Source organism: Hemibagrus wyckioides, linkage group LG14 (genome assembly GCF_019097595.1).
Source record: "Hemibagrus wyckioides isolate EC202008001 linkage group LG14, SWU_Hwy_1.0, whole genome shotgun sequence".
Classification (NCBI taxonomy): Eukaryota; Metazoa; Chordata; class Actinopteri; order Siluriformes; family Bagridae; genus Hemibagrus; species Hemibagrus wyckioides.
In genome coordinates, this window is record NC_080723.1 from 4,002,738 (window position 1) to 4,023,253 (window position 20,516).

A 20,516-nucleotide genomic window follows, 5' to 3' on the forward strand; every position below is an offset into this window, starting at 1 on the left:
TAGAGTTTAAAACTTCTGCATTTCTGCATTACGCTGCCTTGCCACCGACTGAGCCAGTGCGCATGCGCGCGAAGGGGGCGGAGTCGTTCAGGAAACGGTGAATGGCTGTTATGGCTAACTAGCTAGTCAGATGGGTGAAGAGAAACGGCAAAGCGCTCGTTTCAGGCTACTAAATAAACGCAGATGTCTACAGTCGGCTTTTTAATGGGCTTAGGAGCTATATTTATGCCTGAACCAGTGTCCTCGCTTGCCTAGCTTGGCCTCCGCAGCCACTTGCCCATTGAGCTGTCTGCTTGGAGGAGTGGGAGAAGCCGTTAGCCCTCATAGCTCTCATCAGGCTCTGAGCTAACCACACAGCTAACCTCGCTAACTTAGTATGCCCTCTGATTTCATAGCTCTTCTAAGCACGGATATCGACCTCAATTCACCCAAATCTTTGTATTCCAAAGGTAAGCATGTTGTCCTTAGGGATATTTTATTGCTCAGTTTCTTCGTGATGGACTAAACCCCATTTATGACTGCATTACTGTGGTACTATTTAGCCTCAGTGAGCAGCTAGTTAGCTAGCTAGTTCACTGTATCCAGGCAGTGCGCGCGCGCGCGCGCGCGTGTGTGTGTGTGTGAGTGTGTGTGGTTGTGTGTGTTGCCTGACGGCGGCGGTGTGTTTTTGTTTTCTTACAATTTGTTTCAGTGACACAGCTTCGCGCCAGCTGTGCAGTCCTTCACTAAAGCTCAAGGACTAATGTTTACTCTTTAACCTTGAACTCAGATGACATTGTTTTATATTTTACATATATATATATATATATATATATATATATATATATATATATATATATATATATATAAAATATTTCTGAATTTGAATAAGTGAATAAGTATTCAGATTGCAGACTTGTGTATGTTTCAGTCGGTGACTTGTGGAGCAGATCCAGCCCTGAAGCTCCACAGCAGTGTGTCAGATCAGAGGCACAGACCCCCGGCTAGTGTGGGTGTTAGGAGGAAACCACAATTGGCATGTGAGAGATTTTTTGGACATGTCCCTTTAGACAGTACTTTAAAACATATATCTATTTAAACAAGCCTTTTTTTAACTGTACTTTTGTCACTTCTGGGAAATTAAAATTTTCCAATGATCCTGTACTGGGTTTGTGGTTTATCCAATGAAATGCTCTCCAGATACACTATATTGCCAAACGTTTTGGGACACCCCTCCAAATCATTGGGTTAGGGTTGGTCGCTTAGTTCCAGTGAAAGGAACTCTTAATGCTTCAACATATCAAGACATTCTGGACAATCCAATTTTGTGGAAACAGTTTGGGGATGACCCCTTCCTGTTCCAACATGACTGCACACCAGTGCACAAAGCAAGGTCCATAAAAACATGGATGAGAGAGTCTCCGCTCTATTTCATCCCAAAGGTGTTCTAACAGGTTGAGGTCAGGCCAGTCAAGTTCCTCCACACCAAACTCACTCATCCATGTCTTTATGGACCTTGCTTTGTTGGAACCAGAAGCATGAAATTGTCCAAAATGTCTTGGTATGAGTAAGAGTTCCTTTCACTGGAACTAAGGGTCTGAGCCCAACCCCTAAAAGAAAAAAACACCACCACCTGAATTCAATGATTTGGAGGGGCGTCCCAAAACATTTGGCAATATAGTGTAAATGTCCCTGTATGTCTCTCTGTGGCCTTCTCCTCTGGAGGCAGCAGTTGTTGACTCATGCATTTTTGGCTTTTTGTCCTCCCACTCCTTAATCAAGTCACACATTATCCCCTTTATAAACCATCCCCCGATTGAGAAAGAGATGGAGTTTTCGCATTTCACGATTATTTCGGACTATTGTTTCTGGATTTTACATCAGTTAGTTCAGGTCCACTGATTTGATTGGGCAAGTGCGTTCCAAGAGTGCTGATACTTAGTAAAACATTGCATTTTGCAAATTGTATCACTCTGTTAAAATTACAATTCTAGTAAGAGTTCATTACATTGAAGCCGCTACTACACTTTCTTGCGGCGGTCAGGCAGTCGGTCATGCAACATCCTCTCCAGCTGTAGCTTCTATGGGAGCTGTTTTCATTGCCGGAGCAAATCAAACAAAATATTTGGCTCTGGTTATAGAACTGGTGTGTAAAAGCAGGGTCACTCTCACAACCATTCTGTTAATGCAGTAAATATCAGCATGGCTGTGATTACATGTGATCTATTCATTTACCCATCACTCTTGCTGATGCTTTGTGTTTTGCATCCTCTGATGTGTTCAAGAACGTGACTCAGTCTTGAACATCTCCACCAGGAAGAGTAAGTAATAGTATCATATATTATATATCAGACATGTCAGGTGTCTCGTGGTAATGACCGTGGCGCTCTCTGTCACCGTCAGCGCTGCTGCTGAGTGGAAAAAGAGCTGCTCTGTCTACACTCTTCACTGTTCAGATTCAGCTAGTTCACTGTTTAGGTTTGGCAGGGGTGTGGGGTATATCAAACACTACTGGCTGTTTATGTAAATCAGTCAAGCACATGAGCATGCTGTCACTCAGTCTTTCTGTTTGGACAGAGGCGCAGAATGAAATCACGGCTCTCGAGCTATTTCACATGGACTGTAATGAAGTCCTAACTAGATCTCGGGTCCAATGCTGTGAAGTTTGTTTGAGTCATGTAAGTGGTTCATGAACTGTGTGTTTTGGATGCTTCAGTCAGTAGTAATGATGCATCTCATTTCATCAGCATATGTGGAAATATTCTGTATTCTGAGCTTAACATCTCAATGAGGAAATATGGTGCACCTAGATAATGGCGCATTTTACTCCCATCCATCCATCCATCCATCCATCTTCAGTATCTGCTTTAATACGGTCAGGGCCAAGTTGTCTTTATTGCAGGGAATCAGGCAAACATACTCCTTTACACCTACATGCAGTGTAGAGTATCTGCCACATGACATTTTTTTGTGAGGTGGGAGGAAATCAGCAAACCCAACCTTGCACAGATAGCAGCTCAACACAGACAGTTAATAACCTCATGCTCAAACCAGAGACCCTGGAGCATTTCATCTACACTCCGTTAACTTTTCCATGTTGTACATACAGCCTGTATTTGCCTCCGATTGCTTAATGTCTGTCTCCACGCTTGTGTTTTGAGTTTAACAAGCAAACCGCAATCCTCTATCTATTTAAGGCAGTGTCTGTTAGTTCCTTAAAATCTACCCTTCCCAAAGTGTTTACTTGTCATATTAAACTGTTCTGCATCACTTTAGCTCTCGAGGGATCAGGTCCTGGGTGACAAGGTGAAAGATGTGTACAAACTCTAGTTGTAACTGTATGAATCCTTTGCATCAGATATTATTCTGAAGTTAAATCAGGATTCATATGATTCCTTAGATCTTAGTCCAGAATTAGATCATTCCTTATTGCTCTTTTGGCACCTCAGATTGTCTCTGAATTAAGTAAATTTTTTTTATTTTTTCATTTTAGCAGTGAAAGCACAGACACACATTTTAGCAAATGCTTTTGCAAAGATTATGGTTTACAGCATAAACAAGATCAGGAACAGGGATATGAATGTACCACAAAACAACAATTAATGTTAATACTACAGGCAGGCCTGGTGGCACTGTGGGACTCATTATTACCACTTCACAGCTCCTGGGACCTGGGTTTGATCCTGAGCTTGGGTTACTGTCTGTGAAGTTTCACGTTGTCTCTCTGTGTTCGCATCAGTTTCCTCTGGGTTCTCAAGTTTCCACTCGCTCGCCAAAAAACATGCAGGTTGGCAGACTGGCTACTCAAAGGCCTCGTTTACAGCTGGCATTAAAGTGTGATCGGATCATGGGTGGACAACACTAAGTACAGGCGTGAACAGGAACAGTTGTCGCAGAGATACATTTCAGGTGATCTAGGACCACATCACATTTGTAGCGTGTGTGATGCATCCTGGACAGCAATAACGGACTTAACTAATTGGCTGCGTCGTCGTCCCTGGCCAGAAAACATGTAATTGTTGTGAGACTGTCAAGAAATCCCGTTTAAGCTCTCTCTCCTGCTGGGCTAATGGTAGAGCTTTCAACTGCTAGGCTAATGGATAGTGGCCATGCTTTAACAGCAGCTGCTTTTCCAACCTTTATTTGTCGTCTCATCTCTTATTCATTTATACGTTTCATTAGCAGACCACTGGATTAAACTGTAGGGGGGTGCATACAGTTACAAGATTTATTACATGATTTGTGGGACATTTCTGCTTGAAAATAAATGCAGGAGAAGGACTGAAGTAATGAATATGAGTGGAAGCCTTTCTCCATGCATAAAATCCGAACACGAGTGGTCACCAAAGGCGCCTTCATAATGCCCGGTGTGAACACTTGCACTCGATCACTCGGGATACATCTCGATGCCTGAAGTGAACAGGACCTAAATTGCCTCAGGTGTGAATGGTGCCCTGCAATGGACCAGTGTGTTCCCAAAAGTGGCTTCAGATCTTGAGGCTGATCAGGAAAAGCAATTACCTAGGAATGAATGAATGAATGAATTCTGCGAGGGGGAATTATTAAAACGACTCTCTAAATTATGTCAAAAGCCCGAGTTTTGTTCCAAAAGTATTCATGAAGGTGGCATTTAAACTGTTAAAATCATTGAATGATAAATGTATTATTATGTTCCTTTAAATGGTTGTGAATATGTCTGATTTGCACATCCGAAAAACACTCATGTCCTCCTCCCATCCCAATCCCAGTACCGACAGTCTCTACTACACTATTCCACAAAGACCAGCAATGCTGAATGTTTGAACCTCACACGGACCCAGTCTGAAGTGGACACAACCGTTCACCAAAATAAACCAGTTGTCCTATTAGAACGGTGAGTTTAGTTATTTAAGTTTAATGACATTTTCCTGAGCTTTACTACTTCACAACTTCTCTCCATTGTCATTTTGCTGTTAGCATCGCTGCCACATATATAGCCGGCTAGTCTTATTGGTCAGGGACAGGGGGACACAAGTGGGAATCAGCTGCGCGAGCCTTGACATGTACTGCCATATACGCTGAGCAGCCATAACATTTAACCACTGACAGGTGAAGCAAATAACTGATTATCTTGTTACACTGGCATCTGCCAAGAAGGCAGCAAGGGAACGGTCAGTTCTTGAAGCTGATTGGTTGGAAGCAGTTCCTGTTATTACCTAGTTAATAATAATAATAATAGTGGTCAACTGGAGAACCGGTGACAGGGTCATAGGCATCCAAGACTCATTGATGAAAGTGAAAGCTAGCCTGTCTGGTCCTGTCTCACAAAAGAGTTACTGTAGAACAAATTGCTGAAAAAGTTAATGCTGACTATGTCAGAACACACACTGTGACCCAGAGTGCTCATGCTGTCTCCTGTACACCACTCCTATAATGGGCACATGGAAGAAAGTGGCCTGCTCTGATGAATCACTTTTTCTTGCACATCATGTGGATGACCAGGTGCATTTGTGTCAAATACCTGAGGATGAGATGCCACCAGGATGCATTATGGGAAGAAGGCAAGCCGGCAGAGGCAGTATCAAGCTCTGGACAATGTACTGCTGGGAAATCTTAGGTCCTTGCTATGTACCACCTACCTTAACATTGTTCATGGTGACGGTGATGGTGGTTAAGGCATTGGACTAATGATCAGAAGGTTGTAAGTTTGAATCCCATGTCCACCAAGCTACCACTGCTGGGCCCTTAACCCTCAATTGCTATTCAGTTGTATAAAAAAAATGTTGCTTTGCCAAATACCAGAATATAAACACAAGTTTTCCCTAATGGCCCATCCTCATTAGCCTCATTGTTTTCTACCACACTACAAACATTGTCCAGGAATAGTTTAAGGAACGTGACAAGGTGTTGATTTGGCCTCCAGTGTCCCCAAGCTTCAAGCATCTGTGGTGTGTGCTGGACAAAAAATCCGAGGCCTCACTAACGTCTCTGTCATCCATACCACAGCACACCTTCAGAGGTCTTGTGGAGTGCCTCGACAGTTTTGTCACGATATCAGGCAGCTGATTTTAATGTTATGGCTGATCGTGTATAATGGAGGTGTTATTAAACATGTTGTAGTGCATTATAACAGTTTATTCAGAGTGTCCTCTAATAAATAGATCATCAGTTATGATTGGTTTTAAATGTTTTTTTTCCCCTACAACATACTAAGCCATTTAAGAGAGTTTAAATATAATACTATACAATTCATGTGAACTAAATAAATGTAACCAGTTTACAGATACTATTTATTTCCCAGTTTCTGAGCAGAAATGAATTAAAATGTTTGAGCAGTGCTGCACTGGATGCTTTCTTCAGTCAGAGCTGAAGAGGGTCTCTTATTGTGTGGAGGCGTATGATTTTGGTCTTATAATAATGGTTATTATTAATGTTTTTTTTTTTCTGTACTATTTTTGTTCTTTTACTTTGGTGGTGTTTCAATATTCTCATCTACCTTATTTGTTTCCAGGCAAGAGTGATTGGAGAGTTTCGCCCTTAGAGGGACTCTGTCTCTAATAAGAATGTATGATGTACAGACATTGAGGAAAGTGTGTGTGTGTGCGCGCGCGTGTGTGTGCGTGCTCGGTGTGGTTGCATGCATGGTGTGTGCACACAGTGTGTGTATGTGCATGTATGTGTGAGACATCTCTTTCCATCAGGAAATGAACAGTGTTTGGTCAGGAAGTAGGGTAGAGTAAAATGTGAAATGTTTGAATTCACACTTACCAGAATACTTACAAGCTTACAGGCTCTCTATCTCTCTCTCTCTCTCTTTTTATCTCTCTCTCTCTTTTTATCTCTCTTTTTATCTTTCTTTCTTTCTTTCTTTTTCTTTCTTTCTCTCTTTCTCTCTTTCTCTCTTTCTTTCTTTCTCTCTTTCTTTCTTTCTCCCTCGTTCTATCATTCCCCCCTTTCTCCCTCGTTCTTTCATTCCCCCTTTCTCCCTCGTTCTTTCATTCCCCCCTTTCTCCCTCGTTCTTTCTTTTTCTTTCTTTTTCTTTCTTTCTCTCTCTCTCTCTCTCTCTCTCTCTCTCTCGCTGTCTGTGAAATGAAATTGAATTTTCCCTCTGTAACATCTTAACACTACAGGTGATATGTGCAATCCACATGTAAGCAGACATCTAACTGATCATTATCTTCTGAATATATAAGCTTGTTTATAGTTAGACTAGGAAGACTGGAAGGTAAGCAACAAGGCCGGTAATTAATCTAAAGCTAGCTTGTTAAAGTTAAAGCAGATAGTTGGCTAGTAAAGTAATGATGCTGCTCGCTATGTTTGATGGGCTGGAAGACGCCTGTTCTTCGATGTGGATGATTTAAACCTGCTGCATTGCTATGATATCAGATCCTTTTTGGCTAGCTTACTTGTAATACATCCACCTGACATGAAGTTCAAACCTCTAAAGTCTAAAGTTCTTCTGAGTCACTGCATGGCATCAGAAGCTCAAATGAACTGCATTTAGCCTGTTAGATGAAGCCTTCATGATTTTTGTTAGTCACCAGCAGCAAGCAGAGAAAATCATGCCAAGTGCCGTAAATGAGTGCGTTCAGTGGTCTTGTGGAAATGTGCTGGAGGTTTTGATCAGTCAAATCACAAAATGAAGAGGACAGTTTGTGGATTGTTATCTGCTGTTTTTTCAGCTTTCAGGGTCATACAAGTTAGGACAAAATTAAGAGGTTAATGGACTGAACCTATTGGGGCTGAGATGAATAAGAGGAATGACATTCTTTGAGATATATATATATATATATATATATATATATATATATATATATATATATATATATATAGATATATATATATATATATATATATATATATATATATATATATATATATATAAAATGTGTGTGTGTGTGTGTGTGTGTGTGTATGTATGTATATATATATGTATATGTATGTGTATGTATGTGTATGTGTACACACCCAGGTTAGGTTTCAGAGAAGAGCAAATAATGTATTGTTTATGATGATAGCCAGTGATTTGGAGTAGAGAAAAATGGGACACCCTACGCTGCAAACACACAACTAAAATTTCTGACATTCTCTTGCTTGCTCATATCCATATTTTGCATATTTCAGAGTCAGTGTATGACCTCCTGCCTAAAGAACTTCAGCTTCCTCTAGCCTCACAGGACAGCCACAACATGAGTCAGAAGAGTGGTGGGGAGGCAGGCCCTCTTCCCTCTGCTGCCGTGGCCTCAGGTAGGTACTTTCCCTATTAAATTTTCCTTCAACCATCTTATCTCTTTTTTTTTTTGTTTGTTTGTTTGTTTGCCCTGAAAACAATTGACTCATTCAGTTTTCTCTCCCTAATCAATCATGATTTTTCACTGCTCGCTTTTGCGAGATTTTTTATTTTTTTTAACATGCATGCAAGTGACCTACCTCATTTCCACTTCTAGCGTTCTGCTTTGGTCTCAGTTCATTTTGCCAGTCCATCACTCCAGGTTCATAACATTGCGTTTGATTTCCAAATCAGTATTTTAATCCATCTGCATTCCATTACTTTTTTTTTCTTTTTCTTCTTCCTGGTCTTTATCCTGTTTCTTTTCACAGGTACTTTTTTTTTTAGTTTGGTTTTGTTTTTTTGGTGGAAATGTATCAGTGTAATCTTCACGATATAACCAGATTTAGTCGACTCACGCCAATAAAACCACTAAAATGTTTAAAGAATTTCCTGTTATTGCTCTCAGTGAACAGGAGTTGTTTCCTGGTTCTTGCCCAGACCACTTTCTGGCATGTGCCCATCCAAAGCATGTTGTAGTGAGGGTGACCCCAGAAGAGTCTACTAACAACACTTTGACTGTTTAAACTGTAAGAAGTCATTACAAGCAAGTGTGGAGAGTTTTGCCTTATAATGCATTATTTAGCATTTTTGTTTGAGAAACCTATTTGAGGGCTTTTTCTTCTGCTCTACCTTTTCCCTTCTACTAAGAAATTAGTCAGTGCAGTGGTGGAGGGTTTTATATATATATATATATATAATATATATATTTTTAAAAACAAAAGTAGTTCCTGCTCAGCTGCTTTCTGCTTTGACAGGAATCTGAGCCTAAAATGGGGCTGTGCATATAAGGATCTGTTTTTTTTGGGGCAATAAATTTGAGGAGCTACCAAATATAAGGTGATGAATCAAAGTGAGAATAATGAGACTTAATGCTGGCTCTGTGAATTCTATTTTCTTTTTGTTTCTTTTACCAAAATTTGTTTTTTGGTACCATGTGCTCTGGTTAACAACCAGCATTGATTTGTGCACAAAATGACTCATTGACCAAAATTTGCTGATTATTGACATTTGGCTGACCTTTGACCAGCACTTACTGCTCTTTTGCTGTCATTTGTCGTTTTTATTCCAGGGAGTTCCCTCTGAAACAGGGAGAGTCTGCTTATAAAATGGTCTGCAGTTCTCTGCTTCGTAGGTCAGAAGCTTGTTTATTCTGTCTCCATGGCTATGCTCAGTCCCAACCAAATCCTCCGATTGGCATGCATTAGCTGACATCTGAAAATTATAATTGGAGCCCATTTGTTTTGATAGGCTGTGTAGATCAGTTCAGCGGTTAGTTATGCGATAGCAATTGTACATGCTCTGTGTATGCCTTACGCATGTTTACATGGCACAGGATTTAATCTTTTTTAACATTTAGGCCATAGACTGTAATTTATGATAGAATGACATGCAGTAATGATTAAGAATAAGCATTTTTTTTTACATACATGTATTCATTGATGGCTAGACAGGAAAAAAGGATTTTTATAAATGATTGGCCTGATATTATTGCTATGTTTTTTAATTTGGGAAAAATTGGCCTAAAGGGTTAGGGCACAATCATGCACAAAATTGCACTGCTTGATCGGGACTGCTAGCCAGTTTTGTAGTAACGAGCGTTGTTAACTCTCTGCATTGTGCACACTACAGATGCAGCCACCGCCTGTGTTGTCTCATCCTCCCCTGGAGGGCACAGCAGTGCTTCTTCCTGTCCCAGCATGCACTGTGCTACTTCAGCTCCAGAGCAGTCTTCCAGGCTCCACTGTCTCCCTGTCGAGGTGCTGGGAGCGGAGCCTGGTTCAGCTTCCGGCATCAGTGGGACTGCTGGGAACGATGGTGTCGGAGCAGCAGCCCATCAGAGCCAGATGACGCCCTCAAAGCGACGCACTGTACTAAACATCTCGCCGCCTCCAGAAGACCTGCTTGACGACAGCCGCATGTCCTGCCAGGACGAGGTAACGCTCAACCCAGACTCTGAGCAGAGCGGCAGCATATGGATGGACGACTCCGTATCAAACTTTAGCATGCTGAGCAGCACTTCATATAACGACAACACTGAGGTTCCTCGGAAATCCTGCAAGCGAACACCACGCCAGAGGCCGGGCCAGAAGCCTGTAGCCAGGGATGAATCGACCATGGATGTGTTCGATGCTGACAGTGCTAAAGCTCCACACTTTGTACTTTCACAACTCGGCTCTGAAGGAAAGGCCAGTCTCAAAGGGAGGTGAGTTGACTTTACATTTTCTCTGTAAAATGTTTGTGTCAATGTTTTGCAGCTTAGTACGTTGGATAGGACACAGTTCAACCAGAGGAACTAAACTTTAATTATGAGTGAGGGTATAGAGGCAGTTCTAAACCATATTCTGAAATTAGTTCGTTTCAAACTGTTATGGTCTAGACTCTCAGTTTTACCTCAGACACTTACCGTGCATGTACTGAGTCATTTAATAGCACCACCACCACCATTTCTGAGTAAACTGGGTAGCAAAAGGACAGATCTGGCTCAAAAGACATCTCTACCTAAAGTCAGATTGAAGAGCAGACACGTGTTTGTTCATTGCCATTTCCCAAAAATTAAAAATAGTCCGTTACTTCATAGTCTCATGCTCTGTGGGCCTTGTGCACCAGATGTATGCTTTTTAGTCGAGTGTATTAACTATAGCCACTGCTTATTTGAACCATCTAACAGAATGAAATCTGGAAACTACCAGATGGTAAACTGATAAGATCTATAGCCACTGCTTATTTTAGTCTACGCAGTGGCTATAGATCTTATCAGTTTACCATCTGGTAGTTTCCAGATTTCATTCTGTTAGATGATGCTCTTTGTTATTTTTCTGTAGCACCCTGGAGGTGGCTGGCAGCCAGAAAGGTGGAATTCTTTCAACACAGTACCCACAAAAGAGTGAGGGGAAAGAGCTAAAGATTCTGGTGCAGCCTGAGACCCAACACCGAGCACGATACCTCACAGAGGGCAGCAGAGGATCTGTCAAAGACCGCACACAGCAAGGCTTCCCCACGGTCAAAGTACGAATCAACTTTCATTTTCTGTTCTTTCAACTAAGTGTGAAGGTAAATGTTCACGGATATACTGTTGTCTCCTTCTAGTTAGAAGGTGTGAATGAACCAGTTGTTCTCCAAGTGTTTGTGGCTAATGATGCCGGACGCGTAAAACCTCACGGCTTCTATCAAGCATGCAGAGTGACGGGACGCAACACGACTGCCTGTAAAGAGGTGGATATCGAAGGCACCACGGTTATTGAAGTGAACCTTGAGCCAAGCAACTCCATGACTTTAGCGTAAGAATTTTGTTACTTGCTTTATTTCTTTTTGTCTTTGGTATTTTCTTGCTGTTTTTGAATCCTGCAGTACTGGAATTTAACCAGGGTACATTTTATACCTCTGCAGAGTGGATTGTGTCGGGATACTGAAATTGAGGAATGCAGATGTTGAAGCCCGAATAGGAGTGGCTGGCTCTAAAAAGAAAAGCACCCGGGCTCGTTTAGCATTCAGGGTTAACATCCCCAGACCGGATGGCTCTGTCCTCACCCTGCAGACCCTTTCTTCACCCATCCTCTGTAGTGAGTATTTTAAACATTTATGTGAGATTTCCCCAAATTATCCAGGTCTTTCAGATGAATGCTCATTGTGTGTTATCTACCGTACAGCTCAACCTGCTGGAGTGCCTGAAATTCTCAAAAAGAGTCTTCATAAATGCGCAGTGACTGGAGGAGAGGAGGTCTTTATTATTGGCAAAAACTTCCTTAAGGGAACCAAAGTTATTTTTCAGGAAATTTCCACAGGTATCTGGTGTTGATTCTTACTTTATGAAATGTCTTTCCTAACCCAGTCATCTTCTATGTTATTTTTCTTTCTTTTTTTTTTGTCTTATGTAATATAAAAACGAAACAATTTCTACTTTGCCTCAGATGATGGCTCGTGGCAGGCTGAAGCAGAGATTGACATGGAACTTTTCCATCAAGTAGGTGCATTTGTCCCTAATAATACATTAAGCAGTGGTGCATGTTTATTAAGATTCTTTTCTTGTTTCAACCAGAATCACCTAGTGGTAAAGGTGCCTCCTTATCATGACCCGACAGTGACCTCACCCGTATCAGTTGGAATCTCTGTGTTAACAAATGCAGGAAGGACACATGAACTACAGCCTTTCACCTATACTCCTCTGCCAGGTTTGTCAAGAGTTTAAGTGAGAGTGATATTCTGAAATTCATTATAAGGGCATTAAAGTATTACAATAAAAGGAAAAACATTGCCTATCAGTCAGATTATCAGTGATATCATCTGTGTTATGTTTGATCATTTAAGCATGTACCATTTTGAACAGGTTGTGTGATATCTCTGATATGATTTGTATATATTCGACTGTGATCATGTCATACCTTTCTTTTGTCATGCAGAAAAAGTTGATGTTCCCGTGAAGTCCGAATTGTCAGTAACGGCAAAGCCTTGCACTTTTGAAGAGCAGATAAATGGTGTGTGAGATTCAGAAATATGATCAACACATGCATTCTTTGGCTTAATCAAAAGTTTACTGCTTTGTCTATGAGGTTCTCATTTGTTTCAACTCCTTTCCATGCAGCAATGCAAACTGGCACCAATAGTCTTAACAGTACCTTGATGGCTCCGATGATATCCATAGTCAAAAGGGAAGAAGTAACTCCGATGGAAATCTCTACCAACTCGACGACATCCAGCATTTTTAAGGTGGACTGTAAATTACTTTTCAATCCTAATAATAAAATGGAGAATTTTACATAATAAATATTTCAACTTTCATTTTTGTATGTTATCCAGCCTGCAGAGGTCCTCAATTCAGACCAACAGATTTTGGAAATTACCACCATTCTTCCTACAAGTAGCAAATCCTTTCCTAGCCCTGTGCCTCTAACATCTGTTGACCCTCAACAATCGGTGCCCACAATGTTTGTACCTCCAGAGCCACTAACAACAATTCAGAAACAGGATATCCCCGCTACTCCGTCCTTTCAAGTCTCCTTGTCAGAAGACACCACAGTTCTTCAGCCTGTGCCCCCACAGGTTCCTCAGCAGTTCTTGAGGGAAACCCCTGAGACTTTGTCTCCGGAAGACGACAGTCCAGACGGCACAGGAATGGTGGTAGTGGGGATGGAATCTAGGCCTCCCCCGTCCCAACCACCCCAGGTTCAGACCATTTTGCCTCAGGATGAGGTAGCACAGCTGGAAAGAGCTGTTAGGGAATTGCAAGAACAGCAGCAACTGAATTCAGTGCTTTATGATTCAAACCCCTCTGCTGAAAACCTCCAGCAACACGTGCAGGAAAACATGAACAGTTTAAGGCTGGGAGGCAATGAGAACACTTTGACCAATCAACAGCAGCAGCAACAAGAACATAATATATTGCAGAATCTGCAGCAGCAGCATCAGAATGCTCTAGTTGATCTGCAGCATCAACAGACAGTCCTAAACAATTTGCAGCAGCAACAAACTGTTTTGGAGAACTTCCAGCAACAAACTCTTGGAAATCTGCAACAACAGTCACATCAGAAAGTTTTGGAAAACCTGCAGCACCAGAAGGTTCTTGAGAACATTCAGCAACAAAACTCTTTGGTAAATATTCAGCATCAGAATGTACTTGACAATCTGCAACAGCATCAGCAGAATCTCGAGAAACTTCAACAAGAGCAACAACATCAAGAGGTCTTGGAAAACTTGCAGAAACAGTTACAGACGGAACTCTTACAGCCACAGATTCCCATGCAGTGCACACCGAGTTTCCCTGTAGTACAACAGGATCAAATGTCTGAGCATCAAACCACCACGCAGATAGATGGCTCTTTGTCACAGCCATCTGATAGTTTTCTCCAGAATTCCTCCCCACAGCCACAGCAGCAAACACTTTTTCAACAGGCTGGGGGGCTACTGACTATTCAGACATCTAGCTTTCTTCAGCAGTCACCTTCCCAAACCTCGCCTCCACAGCAGCTGTTTCAGAGTCACACACCTCTTACTGACACACAGGAACCACAAACAGGGCTCTTTGGCACTTCTAAAGCTACCCCGGTCCAACCTGCTTTATTTTCCAATACAGTGACCATGCTGACAAGCACTAACATATCTTCAGAGCAGCAGGCTCCCTCCGCTACCCTGTTCATTTCTCAGGGTGTACTGCACAGCCAGATAACGTCTAATAATTCCCCAAATCAACAACAGCAACAAATAGCTTTTCTCACCCCGATGGAAACGTCATCTTCAGCAACCCAATCGGTGTCACTTTTTCCGGGACAGCCCCAGTTGTCCACTCCAATGGAACAGCATTCTTCACAGTCTCAGCAAATGCCAACACCGCAGCAAGCTTCCCTATTCCAGAATATCTCTACCATATCCCAAAGTCCGGGCCAGCAGCAACCACAGCCTGGCTTACTGTTCTGTGCTACTCCTGTTAATCCTCAAGACCTCCCTCAGACCCTTTTGTTCAGTACCCAGAACCAAGGTCCGATAAGTGGCAACCCACTGCCCCAAAATATCTTTCAAGACCAGCAACCCATGCAGGTGGTCCCAAGCCCTGGGAATATAACAACGGACAACTCAACAAGTCAGCCTACAGTCTCTCCATCACAGTCAACACAAAGTCCACAGATTCTTTTTCCCCAAGCCCGTGTGGTGTCCGTGTCTCCGCAAGATTCAGCCGAGCCCATGTCTTTTCAAGACGAGTCCTCTGTTGTGGGTCACTCGTCTACCGGTATGCCTACAACCCAGCCTGGACTCTTTCAGGACCAGCAACCTATGCAGGTTGTCCCAAGTGCTAGCAGCTGTGCCTCTGTCCCCTCCACAGACCAGGGCACTGTTAATATTTTTTTGCCACAGGCAGCCATTTCTGCACTCCAAAGTGGTGTAGGAAGTCAAGAGTTACCTCAGAATGCTACAGCAACTGCCATTTTTAGTGGGCAGGGTGGAGTGGCAATTGGAGGGTTGCAGAGCTCCACTGCCACATCCAGTCAACAGGCTCCAGAGTCACTTTTTCAGACATCTTTAGGGGGAACCCTCAACCAGCCTGGACAACCAGGACAAACAGGCCTATTTATTTTTGAAATCCCCACTGGTAAGTCCACTTTGTAATAGTGGCACTATTTTGATCAGAGGTGTTCAGTCTTGTCCAGAAAGGGCCGGTGCGGGTGCAGGTTTTCATTCCTGCCCAGCAGAAGCCACAGCCGAGTCTACTGAAAGATACCTGATTAAACAGGTGGAATCGGGTGTGGCTTCTGCTTGATTGGTATGAAAACCTGCACACACACCGGCCCTTTACGCATAAGATTGGACACACCTGATTTAGAAGAAATGAATAAAAAATACACCTTAAAATAAATCAAAGTATAATTAGTGTATTTCCAGAGTCTTACCAAACCTTTTTTTTTTGTTCCGTTTGCCAGAATGCAGTCCGTTATTAACCCCTCCTGGTCCCACGTTGCCGGACCAGCTTGTCACCATGGCGCATCCCAGATCGGATCACAACCAGAACCAGCTTCAGACCAGTGCACAGATACATAGTTTACTAGACCAGTCCAACAACCTCAGCGAGAAGATCGATGAACTACTCGAGCAGTTTGAGGAACAAGGGAAGACGCTTCCCAGGGACTTCTTAGAACAGTAAAATGTCACCTTGATTAGTCTTCGTGAGCTCGGTTTCGAACTCGCAGACGCAAGTGACTCGGGCTACTTGAAGGATCTGAAATTTTAAAGCCTTTAATATTTGTCGAATGGATTATGTAGGCTGTTACAGGTGGGTATAATCATGGAACCAAATAATTGGGGCCAATAAAATGTCTTGTCAAGTCAGTGTTGTGATCTGTCATGGCATTTCATATCTTGGCGATTATATATGTCATGTTGACAAAATTCCGTCACTCGTTCTACGTTACCATCTTCCATCTGTCTAACAGAAACTGACACGACGTCTCTAACAAAACCGTCGTCGAGCTGATGTAATACATTGGACTAATTCATTGTCTGAATTTTTTAGATGGTGTGTTTAGCACTTTATTGTGTTTTTTGAAGTGAGTTACATGCTTTCAAACCATTTGTATCCATATTTGCCTCTTTTTATAGTCTTTCCCAAAAAAAGATCCTCTATTTTCTACCAGCTCAGTCATACTTTACTCTCCGTTTTCATATTAACCTATATAACGAGCCATGCTTTTTTTAGACGATCGTACGAAGCGTCCTCATTAGTCTCAATCCATACCTTATATATATATATATATATATATATATATATATATATATATATATATATATATATATATATATATATATATATATAATATTAACTGTATATATTTGTATGAACAATATTTTGGATTGTCATCTAATATATTTTCTAAAGAAGTGGTCCATCTTTAGTCATTCCTGTCATGGACATGTTATATCGCTTGCGTACGTGGTTAGATAAGGACGATGTGCCGGATACGTACGTGAGCTAGCCTGGTGGACTGCCCTAAAACCCAGTTAGTGTCCGACACAGTACAAAAATAATCAGCAAGGTGTTAAAGTCGGACAGCGAGAGGAAACGTTACTAATTAATTCTCTGTAAAATCTTAAGCAGACCTAACTGTGAGTTTTCAGGATATTCCCCCGAGCTACAGATATGCATGCCCATGACGTAGTGTGTATACTGTGTGTGTCTCTGTGTGCGTTTTGTGTTCAGTAGAAACGAATAGTGAATTGATATTTGTACGACGTTACATACATTTCGATCCATGGTTTTTTGTTTTTTTTATATATTAAACACATTTAGATGTACCGTTCAAATTGGGCTACTGGAAAGATTTATGAATGTGAAGCGAGCATTTCATTCGTTCTTTATGTCGAATTTGATAAATGAAGTTGTACAGGGTTTTTATTTTTAAACACCATAGTTTGGCATAGTGGTGCTACTTTGTTTACATAAATGACATAATTAACCATTCTACTATATCAAGGTATGAACTGATTTATTACAAAATGCTTTGTTTCTTAAAAGCTTGTGCTCGTGGGTTTTATCTTTGTTTCGAGGTCCTACTTTCTCTGACGTTAAAGCACCCTTTTTTAATTTAGTTAGAGGACAACATTCCCCCCCACAAAACCATAAATATTTATGGTTTTTCCCCTTATTTAAAAGAAATAAATCAGCTTATTTTTTATTATTATTATTTCCAGAAGCACCTTTTGCTTTGACAATGTTATCAAGCAAATCAATTTTCTTTAAAGAATTGTAAATTTGATTTATTTCCTTTTCCCCTTTGTTTGTCCATTATTGTATAGTCATTAATGATCTAATTATGTATTTAACACTCGCCACCATCTCTGTAAAAATGAAACAACACACACTGTAGTGGTAGTGACATTGTTTTCCTCTGTGTGCTATTGGTTTTGGTGTTTTGTGCTAGTAATATGTCGTCTTTATTTTTGTTTGTTTGGAAGAAATGCATTTTAAGTGAGCCATACATACAGTATTTTTGTAAGCCTGAAATGACTAAATGTACTGTGTACATTTCGAAAAATATGGAATTTTGTCTCCCTTCTGCAGTACTTCATGCTAGAGAGATTTGTTTTGTTGTTCAGTTTTTCGTCCCATCACTGTGCTAGGAAGCAGACTTTTCTGTGTCATATAAAACTACTCAAATATTCAAATTAGACCTAGGGGTAAAGGAAAAAAAATAAATAAAAATATCGGCGCATTTTTATTCATTTTATTTTATTTTTTTACACAGGGCTGTAAAATGATTCGGGACTTCTGTTCAAGTCCGAACTAATCTCTGATTTCAGAGGGAAAGAATTGTTTTTACCTCATGGGTGTAGAGACGTACGGTTCTCACTCTGCATCTGAATCAAGGACCAATTCAAAAAAAAATGTTTTATTGTTTAATTTTTAGAATTACGGCAGCCGAAAGATGGCGTTCTGAATCTGTAAGCATCAGTGTTTTAATTATTTAAACATTAGGTCTTGTATGTGACATAACGAGCAGAAACGGATCAAAAAAAACGGAGCATTTCTGCACAGTCCATCATTGTAAGAACAATATAAAAACGTCTTAGTATGTTATGCATACATTCTATGTTTTGTCGAATCGTGCTGTTTTTTATTGGACGTACTTTTGTGCCTTTTAAAACAAAACAGAAACCGTCCCCCCCTTACTTCGAAAGTACCTTTTTAACTAGATAAACTAGATTTTTTTTTTTTTTTTTTTTTTTTTTAAAGTTCCATTTTCAAAGAATCCAGAAATTTATTCGCATTTCATGTTGAACTGTCTCGTCGATCCAAATGCAGAGATGCGTTTGAGCTTTTGTGTCATGAAACTGCTATGCAGCTCCACCACTTTATTTGGTCTGGTTGCCTCTTTAGGAGTTGCTAGAACAAGGTACAGAGCAGGAAAAAAAAAAAAAAAAAAGCCCAACATACTTTTGATGGTTAGTTCAGTGTATGTGAAATGGTTTTATAAGCAGCGAGTTCGGATGAAGTGTTTTCATCGCTCTGCGGCAGTTTGAGTTGTTTTTGGAGTTTCTGTTCTTCATCGTGTTTTTTATTTTTTTCCTGATGGTTTGTTTGCTGTGAATAATAACTTACTCTAGAATTCACCAGGTTTACTTTTCAGTCCATGTGAAGTAACGACAGTTAACATTGACTCTATTTGTCTTTTGCTTTACAAACCAGTACACTCCTGAATTTGTATCCTCTTGCAGTTCTTTTTTTTTTTTCTGTAAAATGTGCTGCTATCTGTATGAAATAAAGATAGATCTGAAATTGTTCTTTGCGTGTGTTTTTAATGAACTCGTGTACACAGATCAGGCATAACATCATGAGCAGTGAGAGGTGAAGTGAATAAGACTCATCATGGCCCCTGTTAGTGGGTGGGATATATTAGGCAGCAAGTGAACATTTTGTCCTCAAAGTTGATGTTAGAAGCAGGAAAAAGGGGCAAGTGTAAGGATTTGAGCGAGTTTGATGAAGGGCCAGATTGTGATGGCTAGACCACTGGATCAGAGCATCTCCAAAATGCAGCTCTTGTGGGGTGTTCCCGGTCTGCAGTGGTCAGTATCTATCAAAAGGGGTCCAAGGAAGGAACAGTGGTGAACCGTTGACAGGGTCATGGGCGGTCAAGACTCATTGATGCACGTGGGGAGAAAAGGCTGGCCCGTGTGATCCGATCCAACAGACGAGCTACTGTTGCTCAAATTGCAAAGGAAGTTAATGCTGGTTCTGATAGAAAGGTGTCAGAATACAGAGTGCATAATGGGTCAGGGGTGTTTTGGCAGCAAAAGGAGGACCGACACACTATTAGGCACACTATAATGATTGATCCAAACCCACTTTCATTCGATATCGCTATAAAATCATCAAATTACCTTTGACTTAATCGACTGGAGACGTCTCCGTAGATGAATTTTATTTGCAGACGTTCTTCAGATGGAAAAAAATTTGAGTTCTGTTTCGGCTCAGCTTACACTTGTCTCCTTTCCTGTCTAAATAGTAGTAGAGTTTCTTGTTATTTACATTCTTCAGGACCAGATCATTAACTTACAATTTATCTCATTTTACACAATTGAAGGTTAAACGTCTTGCTTTCAGTAGCAGCTCGGTGGAGCTGGGATTCAAACTCACAACCTTCTGTCAATAGTGCGTCCTTCTGTCCTCACAAATCTGTTGTGACAACAGGTATCATCTTGATCTTCATACTCCACATTGAGATAGTTAGCAGGAAATTTGTTCTTGTCCTTGTCCTTGATGAAAGTCAGGCCTGTTGGGATTGGTCTCTCTTTCTGTGTGGATGGGAATGACTCAGAGGATGATGGACGTGGTTACTCATTAGTTGGTGGTTGGTGATCCTACAATTATTAATACTGTAGTAAAATGACCGTGTAAGGTGATACTTAGAGTCGTATATAATTCAATATACTCCACCCCATTGTGATGACAGAGATGATCCTCTCTCCCACTGTACTCTTATACACTATATTGCCAAAAATTTTGGGACGTCTGCCTTCACATGCACATGAATGTAATATGGAGTTGCCTCACCCTTTGCAGCTATAACAGCTTCAACTCTTCTGGGAAGGCTTTCCACAAGGTTTAGGAGTGTGTTTATGGGAATTTTTGACCATTACACTAGAAGCACATTTGTGAGGTCCGGTACTGATGTTGGACGAGAAGGTCTGGCTCTCAGTCTCCCCTCTAATTCATCCCAAAGGTGTTCTATGGGGTTGAGGTCAGGA

At 41.1% G+C, this 20,516-nt stretch overlaps 1 protein-coding gene across 6 annotated transcripts; it reads left to right on the plus strand.

The window, feature by feature from the left end:
* The first annotated feature begins 64 nt into the window (after positions 1–64).
* nfat5a (nuclear factor of activated T cells 5a) lies at positions 65–16,528 on the plus strand. 6 transcript variants are annotated; one of them, XM_058408084.1, is made up of 16 exons: positions 66–449; positions 911–1,019; positions 4,728–4,852; positions 8,084–8,206; positions 9,361–9,423; positions 9,921–10,494; positions 11,114–11,297; positions 11,379–11,569; positions 11,679–11,851; positions 11,939–12,073; positions 12,200–12,252; positions 12,328–12,460; positions 12,689–12,763; positions 12,871–12,995; positions 13,086–15,369; positions 15,698–16,528. In XM_058408084.1, the coding sequence occupies exons 6-16, from the start codon at positions 9,989–9,991 to the stop codon at positions 15,916–15,918; spliced, it is 4,080 nt and encodes a 1,359-aa protein (XP_058264067.1). In that variant the 5' UTR covers positions 66–449; positions 911–1,019; positions 4,728–4,852; positions 8,084–8,206; positions 9,361–9,423; positions 9,921–9,988; the 3' UTR covers positions 15,919–16,528. The 6 variants fall into 6 exon arrangements, with proteins under 6 accessions (XP_058264063.1, XP_058264067.1, XP_058264068.1 ...); XM_058408085.1 differs by having other exon boundaries at positions 9,361–10,494; XM_058408081.1 differs by lacking the exon at positions 9,361–9,423.
* Positions 16,529–20,516: the final 3,988 nt, after the last annotated feature.

Coding starts and splice junctions, on each gene's coding strand:
- nfat5a (XM_058408080.1), top strand. CDS start 377: ATGCCCTCTGATTTCATAGCTCTTCTAAGCACGGATATCGACCTCAAT. Junction 12,253..12,327: donor ACATGGAACTTTTCCATCAA/GTAGGTGCATTT, acceptor TGTTTCAACCAG/AATCACCTAGTGGTAAAGGT. Junction 12,996..13,085: donor CGACATCCAGCATTTTTAAG/GTGGACTGTAAA, acceptor TATGTTATCCAG/CCTGCAGAGGTCCTCAATTC.